This window comes from Ursus maritimus, unplaced genomic scaffold (assembly GCF_017311325.1).
Source record: "Ursus maritimus isolate PB19 unplaced genomic scaffold, ASM1731132v1 scaffold_4, whole genome shotgun sequence".
Lineage (NCBI taxonomy): Eukaryota > Metazoa > Chordata > Mammalia > Carnivora > Ursidae > Ursus > Ursus maritimus.
In genome coordinates, this window is record NW_024426552.1 from 4,106,842 (window position 1) to 4,114,863 (window position 8,022).

The window sequence follows — 8,022 nt, forward strand, 5'->3', positions numbered from 1 at the left end:
CCCCCCCCCCCCCCCCCCCCCCCCCCCCCCGTGTGTGCAGGGGTGGGCCGGCCGGCCATCTGCTCGGCAGTGCAGGCTTTTTCAGAGCATTTGGTCCATCCTGCTCGTCTCGGCCCGTGCTGCTTGCCTGACCGGGCAGACGACCCTTGCAGCACGGGCCGAGGGCAAAGCGCCCCCTCACCTGTCCTGTGGGCCGCGGGATGACCCCACTCGTGACCTGTGCTTGTGTCTTCCTCCCCGTGTGTGTGGGAAGTGGGCAAGCAGTGGACGTGCTCCGTGTGCGACAAGAAGTACGTCACGGAGTACATGCTGCAGAAGCACGTGCAGCTCACCCACGACAAGGTGGAGGCTCAGAGCTGCCAGCTGTGCGGGACCAAGGTGTCCACCAGGGCCTCCATGAGCAGACACATGCGGCGCAAGCACCCGGAGGTGAGCCTGGCCCGGCACACGCGTCCCCTCCCCGCCCCCGCCCCGCCGTCCCTCTGTGCTGCCTCCGCCGGGAGACCCTTCCGCCCTGGCTCGCGGATCCCCCTCTGCAGACCCAGGAGTCCTAGAGGCAGGCCCCGGCCCTTACATTCCCCTGCCCCTGGGAGGCGCTGAGCAAATGAATGAGCGAGTGAGTGAATGAATGAATGAATGAGTGGAGAGCCTCAAACATATTTTTTGCTGAGGTTATAGGTTATATTCTCCCGGGAATTACAGCAGGACAGAAGAACAACCTGGTTCCCTCCCTCCGTTTTTCCCTTCGGGGTGGCTGACACAGTGCAGAACGGGGGCCTCCCCTTGCCGTGGGGGCCGAAGCCGGTCTGAGCCCTGGCGGGAGCGGTCGCACAGAGGCAAGCCGGCCCTGCCCGCCTGGGCGCGTGTTCCAGAGGAGGGTCTGGGGGATTAAAAAATTCACGTACTTTAGGGGCGCCTGGGTAGCGCAGTCGTTAAGCGTCTGCCTTCGGCTCAGGGCGTGATCCCGGCGTTCTGGGATCAAGTCCCATATCGGGCTCCCCTGCTGGGAGCCTGCTTCTTTCTCTCCCACTCCCCTGCTGTGTTCCCTCTCTCGCTGGCTGTCTCTCTGTCACATAAATAAATAAAATCTTAAAAAAAAAATTCACGTACTTTAAAGAGAGACAAAGTGAAAAACACAAGTAGAAAAAAATGCAGGTCAGTAGCTGTCAGATCACTTTGGGGGCAGAAATCACAGACGGAAACATCCGTCGATCTGACTGGCAGAGCGGCGCCCCGCGCGGGACATGGGATGTCCGGCGGGTGAGCAGAGGGCAGCCTGGAACCAGGTATGTCCGCAGCCGCTCTAAGCTGCTGGTAGGAGGGGTGACAGCCATTCAAGGAGGAGACTCGCGGAACCGAGCGTACACACACGTGGAGAGGAAACATACGAGGTTAAAACCCAGAAAACCCTTCAACCTCTCCGAATCCAGGAAACGGGAATGTTCACTGAAGATGCCCTGCTTCGTCTGCTGGAGCGGCAGGAGAATGTTAGGTTGGAAGTGACCGTGCTGCTGGCTCGGGGCAGGCACCCTGGTCACTGCCGTCCTCCCGGGGGGCAGCGTGGCAGTAACGCTCCCGTGCTCTGTGAACGATTGGACCCCTCCTTCCAGCAGGAGTGGTGTGGCTCGGGTAGCGACAGTGTAGCGACGTGCTCGGAATTCTATATAAAGTTGCGAGTGGCCGTGGTAACGCGTCCTACGCACTGATACTCCCCTCTGTGAAGTAAGTGACCGCGCAGGAAGCACGGAAGATGGTGTTGTGGGGGTCCTGGTGTTGGAATTGTCCGCACCGAGCAGCCGGCCAGGGTGTCCACCTCAGAACAGTCGGGCAGAGAGCCCGAGTGTTAGTGCCCACTTGGCTGACCACGTCGGCCAGCCGCGCCCCCAGGTCTCAGGGCCCAGGCAGGCGCTGCCGGCTCGCACGTGGTGAGTCCGGAGTTTGTGCGAGTTCCCTGTTGCTGTATGAGCTTCTGTAGTTACCGGTATTCACAGGGGGCGTGTAAGTCCGTCTCTGCAGACCGGATGCGTGATTGTGTGGCTGGGTGCAGAGAGAGGCCTCGGCCGGCACGGAGGTGCTCAGGGAGCACTTTTGTCCGGCAAGTCCTTTTCCAGGGTCGGAGATCACTCCCTGATGGATTCATCCATCTGCAAGGTCACCTTCCTGTGCCTGCTTCTCAAGCGGGGGCGGTGTTCGCCACGACCCCCCGGAGCATGCCCGTGCTGGGCAGAGCAAGTATGCTGGGAGGGGAAGGCTCTCGGACGAAGGGCAGAGGATGCACGGCCGTGGCTCTTACCTCGGTTTCTCGAGGCTCCGGCCTCTTCTTCTCGGGCCGTTACTTTGGATCCTTTCACCCTTGTTCCGTTCTGTGTTGTTCAAACACACACACACAAAGCTGCCACTGGTAGTGAGCCCTGGGGAGCCAGCTGGACTGGACGCGTCTTGCCCTCCCGGACTTGACAGTCTGGGGTGGGGGACGGGAGAATAGGAGGTAGACGAGAGCTGCAGTAGTTACAGGGAACGCGGCACATGTCACGGAGGTGACCCTGGGCAGCAGGGAAGGTGGCGGAGGGAGGGCTCTGCTGCGGTTGCTCGTGCGGCCTGGCTGTATGAGTGTGCGTGTGGCAGGGGGGAGGCGGGGATGGTGGTGGTGATAGTCGTATTCACGGTGGTGGTGGAGGTGACATTGATGATCGTGGCTGTGCTGATGGAGGTGGAGGTGTCGATGGTTGTCATGGTGACGATGGAGGTGGTGGTGCTGGTGACAGTGGGTGAGATCACATCAGTGGCCCCTGACCGCATTTACTCCGTGTCCTTTGCGTGCATCACGGTGTAGGCCCGGGCCCCGTGTCGAGGCGAGTGCCCCTTGTCTTCAGAGCCGCCGCCGTGTTTGCTTCACTGTTGCTGTCGTTCCAGAGAGGGGCCCGCCCTGCTCCTTGAACCCAAGTCCCTGCTGTCTTTCTTGCATAAGCCACCCCTCCCCGGTAGAGTCTACAATTTTCCACTTTTATTTTCTGCAGCTGGGCAAAAACGTAAAGATCCTTGCGGAGCTGCTTGGGCGAAGAAGCCATACAGACTGATGGTTTCCCCGACCTTATGTAGTCTTTCCACGCTCATGCCTCTTTCGAACTCACCTTCCCGGGGACCCCATTCTGTCCGTACTCATGCTGCCCTGTCCCGCTTACAATTTAATTCACTACGTCACCACAGTAGCTGGTGAGCGGGCTCATGGGTAAGAATCAGGGGCAGGACACCCCTGTACCGTGGGAGGGACGGTGGCCCCGGGGGAGTGAGTGACAGCGTGAGGGTCTGCAGTATGGCTCAGGAAGGGAAGGCGGGGGTGAGGGGTCACATCATTGCAGAATCGGCAAGTCAAAGTTCCTGTATCTGGTCAAGTTAAAAATAGTGTTTAAGGTAGAAATGTCTCATTTTTGGTGATTCCTCGTAGGACAGTTTACCATATCTGATTTGCTCTGCTCCTGGTTTAAAATAACAGAAGATTCACAGAAAATTCTTTTATTTAAAGCACTATAGGGGCGCCTGGCTGGCTCAGTCGGTGAAGCGTGTGCCGTGGGCTCAGGTCATGATCCCGGGGTCCTGGGATCAAGTCCCGTGTCAGGCTCCCTGCTCAGCGTGGAGTCTGCTTCTCCCTCTGCCTCTGCTGCTCCCCCCCACCACTCATGCTATCTCTGTCGCACTCTGTCTCTCAAATAAATGAATAAAATCTTAAAAAAAAAAAACAAAACCAAAAACCCTATAGTATGAGGCCAAAAAGGCAGAAAATAAAGTCTCCACCCTTGGGCGGAAGTGGGTATGAGGTGACACGCAAGACACCTGTCTGATCCTCCCCTGTATAGACAAGAATCATGGAAATGTGATGGAAAATGGGATGAGGGAAGGAAGAGCGGGGGCCAGAGCCGAGCCAGGTCAGGAGCCCAGGGGTGCCCATGAGAGATAACAAGAGTTGGTTGCAGGCACAGCATCCCGGGCTCATTACCTGTGCTCACCCATAGGTCCTGGCCGTGAGGATCGATGACCTGGACCACCTCCCGGAGACCACCACCATCGATGCCTCCTCCATTGGCATCGTCCAGGTATGCACCGAGCAGGCCCACGGGCCAGGGTGGGGAGGCTGAGACAGGTGTTGTGCGGAGCCTTTGGGCAGGCCCCCGAGAACACCTCATATTTCATGGGCATCTCACTCTGGTTTTTCGGTTGGTTTTCTCTCCCAAGGCCTTTTAGAATATCTCGTATTTTCTGTAACATTTCCAGAACTTCAGTTTCTGAATAGCGATGTATCTCATTTTGGAGAATAGATGGTGTATTCAAGTTCTCTAGAGAAAACACAGTCAGGGTTGTGTGCATGTCTACGTAGAGAGAAAGTTAGATTAATTTTTAGGAGTTGTGGTTGTGGAGCTGGTAATCCTGGATCTGTAGGGTGGGCTGGCAGGCTGGAGGCCCACGGGAGAGCTGATGTTGCAGTTTGCGTTCAAAGGCTATCCGGAAGCAGAATTCCCTCTTCGTCAGGGACCTCAGGCTTTCCTCTGAAGGCCTTCAACTGCTTGGATGCAGCCCACCTGCATTCTGGAGGGCGATCTGCTTTTCTCAGAGTCCATCGATGTAATGTTAATCTCATCTTAAAAATACCTTCACAGCATTTTGCTGGACAACCAGACACGTGGGCACCCTCGCCCAGCCATGCTGACACGTAAAATTAACTGTCACAGATGGTTCCGAAAAGCTTAGCATAATTAGATTGTTGTAACTAAAATAACTTTATTAGATGAACTTAGTTTTTAAAGAAATTTTAAGCCAATGCCTTCATAAAAATGGTGTTTTATTGTAAAGGGAATATGCCATGCTCTCAATTACTATGAAATCATGGTCACACCTGTGTATTTGAAACAGCCTTTGAGCACAGATCTCAGGGGCTGTGTTGTAGCGAGTGACACGAGAAGGCCCGTCCCCTGCCTCACTGTAGTGCCCCAGAGGCCCACGGCCCACGTCCTGCCCTGATGAGGGCAATCCCATGATGGCCTCGCCCTGGCAGGCTTCTTCTGGGTCTGTCTGCCACTGGGTGGGATCTCACCACGTGGGATGGCACGAGGAGGCGTGGTCGGTGACCAGGATGGCCTCCCTGACCCCCAGCCTAGTTGTGACATTGGCCTGGTTCCAGAAATGTGGTCACACTGCAACAGTGTGCCCTGGATGGGCAGAGAGTGCAGGGCGCCTGTCTGGGGGTCTGGGGTTGCTGTATGGCTGGGCACGGCAGCTGTCCCCAAAGGAGATGATGTAACGTTCTCATAGTCACACCCGTTCTGAGCCAAGGCCGTTTCTCTCGTGAATTTGCTTTAGCCTACGGATGAGAGCACAGGCGTGAATGGATTTTCAGCCTCAGGCTGAGCTTGCCAGAGCTGAAACGGGTGTAAAAAATTTGTTTTTAGATATGTTCACATTCCAGCACAAAATGTGGCTTTTAAAAATATGACTGACATGCAATTTCCTTCACTTTTTAAAAGAAAGTGAACCCAACAGGGACACGCCCGGTCTCTGGAAGCACACGTGAGCAGACACACCGTGGTCACTCTGTTTCCTGGGGCAGCCTGGGGGCCTGGGGGCATGTCCAGTCCACGCTGGGACCCCTGTGGCCACCCTGGGGACACAGCCCAGTGACCCGGACGTTGCCGAAACTTCTGTTCCCGCAGCCCGAACTGAGCCTGGAGCAGGAAGATCTGGCCGAGGGAAAGCATGTGAAGGCCGCCCGCAGGGCCCACAAGAGGAAGCAGAAGCCGGAGGCAGAGGCGGCGGGAGCCCCGGGGCCCGAGGAGGCCTCCTTCAGCGAGTACTCAGAGAAGGAGCCCGTGCTGTCTGGTGTGGGGGACGAAACCGACTCGGCGGTGCAGAGCATCCAGCAGGTGCTTCCCTTCCTGGGGGCGTGGGGACCCCGCATGGGCTCCTGCGAACACACGGATGCTGGCCTGGGCCCCGCGGTGGCGGGAGCTACACGGGACGCATCTCCCATAAGCCAGCGTCAGCAACACCCTTGCCAGCTCAGACCTAGAGGTCACACTTATCACTGTGAACAGCGATGTGAGCGTGGCGCGTGTGAGGGACAGCCGCCCCCGCCCGCTTGGGAACCAGGGGGGTTTCTGGGAGGTTATAAGTGGCCCATGTGTGGCCCTTATCTTGGAAGCGGGGTCGCTGCATTTGCCCCTCCCGCCATGAGGTCACAGCCGAGGTCCCGGGAGGGTCGGCGGAGGCAGAGATGCATGTGGCCAGCCGTCGGCTGCTTTTAACGGAAACGTCCGATTTGCTCGCTTTGGGTCGGAGGCTCGCGAATCTCCCACCGATGTGTGTCTCATACTTGGTTTTGGGCGCTAACCGTCACCGCAGACCTTTCATGCATTTATTTGGCCATTCGTTCCTCTCTGTGGAGAAGATGCTGCTTCTCTTGTGTTTACTCACTCCTGGTGCCGCAGATTTGGGGGTCGCTCTTTTAGCCTGATCGTTGGCGTGTCCGTTTGCCAGCGGCGAGACGCGTGAGAGGAGCGACCGGAAACCACAGAGCGCAACCTCTGTCTTGCTCGCCGTTACTCTCCTGTTTCTTCCTGGCCCGTGAGGCGGTTTGTTTAGCGGTTTAGCGAGTGGCTCTGCGGTTCCGTCTGCGTCCTACTGCTCTGTTTCACTAGAATTATTTTTCTGGGACAAAACTGACTTGGTTTAATCCTTCACCAAAAGACGTTTTTCTCTCTTTCTTCACGCGAGGCGAGGGTGCCAGGCGTGGGGTTCCCGCAGCGGACGTCTCAGCCGTCGGCCGTTTTGCAGACCCTTAACGGTCTTACATTGTGTTTGACTCTTACAGGTGGTAGTGACCCTGGGCGACCCAAACGTGACCACCCCGTCAAGCTCAGTGGGCCTGACCAACATCACCGTGACCCCTATCACCACCGCAGCTGGGACTCAGTTTACCAATCTGCAGCCCGTGGCCGTGGGGCACCTAACCACCCCGGAGCGCCAGCTGCAGCTGGACAACTCGATCCTCACCGTGACCTTTGACACCGTCAGCGGCTCCGCCATGTTGCACAACCGCCAGAACGACATCCAGATCCACCCGCAGCCCGAAGCTTCGAACCCGCAGTCCGTGGCCCACTTCATCAATCTGACCACGCTGGTCAACTCTATCACGCCCCTGGGGAGCCAGCTCGGTGACCAGCACCCGCTCACGTGGCGGGCGGTGCCGCAGACGGACGTCCTGCCGCCCCCCCAGCCGCAGGCGCCCCCCCCGCAGGCGCCCCCCCCACAGGTGCCGGCCGAGCCGCAGCAGCAAATGTACAGCTACTGAGCCGTGGGCCGGGAGCTCAGGCCGGGGTCGACCCACGGCTATCCTCTTGTATTTTTGAGATTCGTTCGCTGGCTACCAAACCAAGAAAAAAAAATCATTATGGCAACGTAAGTAAGGTTGACTTAGCTTTGCAGAGTTCTCTCCAAACCCCCCGCCCGGCATCGCAGCCTGTCGGCGCGCCTCGAGTGACCCCTGGCAGGTGGCCGCAAGCAAGGCGGTGCGGCCCTGGCCCAGCCGCGCTCGCGGCAGCGGCCCCCCACAGAACTTGGCGTGGGGGACGCGGGGTCTGGGAAAGTGGGGCAGGCGGGAGCAGAGAGGCGACGCTCTGTCAGGAGGAACAGAGTGGCTCGCCTGCCTCCTTCGGGCGTGGTTACCGCCCGGGGTCGCAGCAAGGATTCCCACGGGGCAGCGAACACGGCGAGGACACTCTGACTTCTCGCTTCTGGGTATTTTTGGTGAATGAGCAGTTAGAAGTTAAAGGGACGCTTATTTTCTTTAAAATTTGAGTTGAGTCAAATTTGTTACATAACTTTGGGCCGAAGATGTGAGAGAAGGCGTCCTGTGGCCGCGGACGACCCTCGGCGCAGTCGGTCTGGGTGAGGGGTCCCAGGGATCGCTGACCCGGGCCTCAAAGGCCTCTTTGTAACGTAACGTGGATCGATTTTCATTTTTTTTTTTTTTTT

The 8,022-nt window shown here is 57.6% G+C and overlaps 1 protein-coding gene across 1 annotated transcript in view; it reads left to right on the top strand.

Annotated features, from left to right (window-relative positions):
* The window catches only part of PRDM15 (PR/SET domain 15), a 67,365-nt gene extending 59,349 nt beyond the window's left edge, over positions 1 to 8,016 (top strand). The window contains exons 23-25 of the mRNA XM_040621888.1: positions 4,011 to 4,091; positions 5,703 to 5,912; positions 6,860 to 8,016. Coding sequence (XP_040477822.1) covers positions 4,011 to 4,091; positions 5,703 to 5,912; positions 6,860 to 7,339 — 771 coding nt within the window. The 3' untranslated portion in view covers positions 7,340 to 8,016. The remainder of the gene's footprint in view (positions 1 to 4,010; positions 4,092 to 5,702; positions 5,913 to 6,859) is intronic.
* Positions 8,017 to 8,022: the final 6 nt, after the last annotated feature.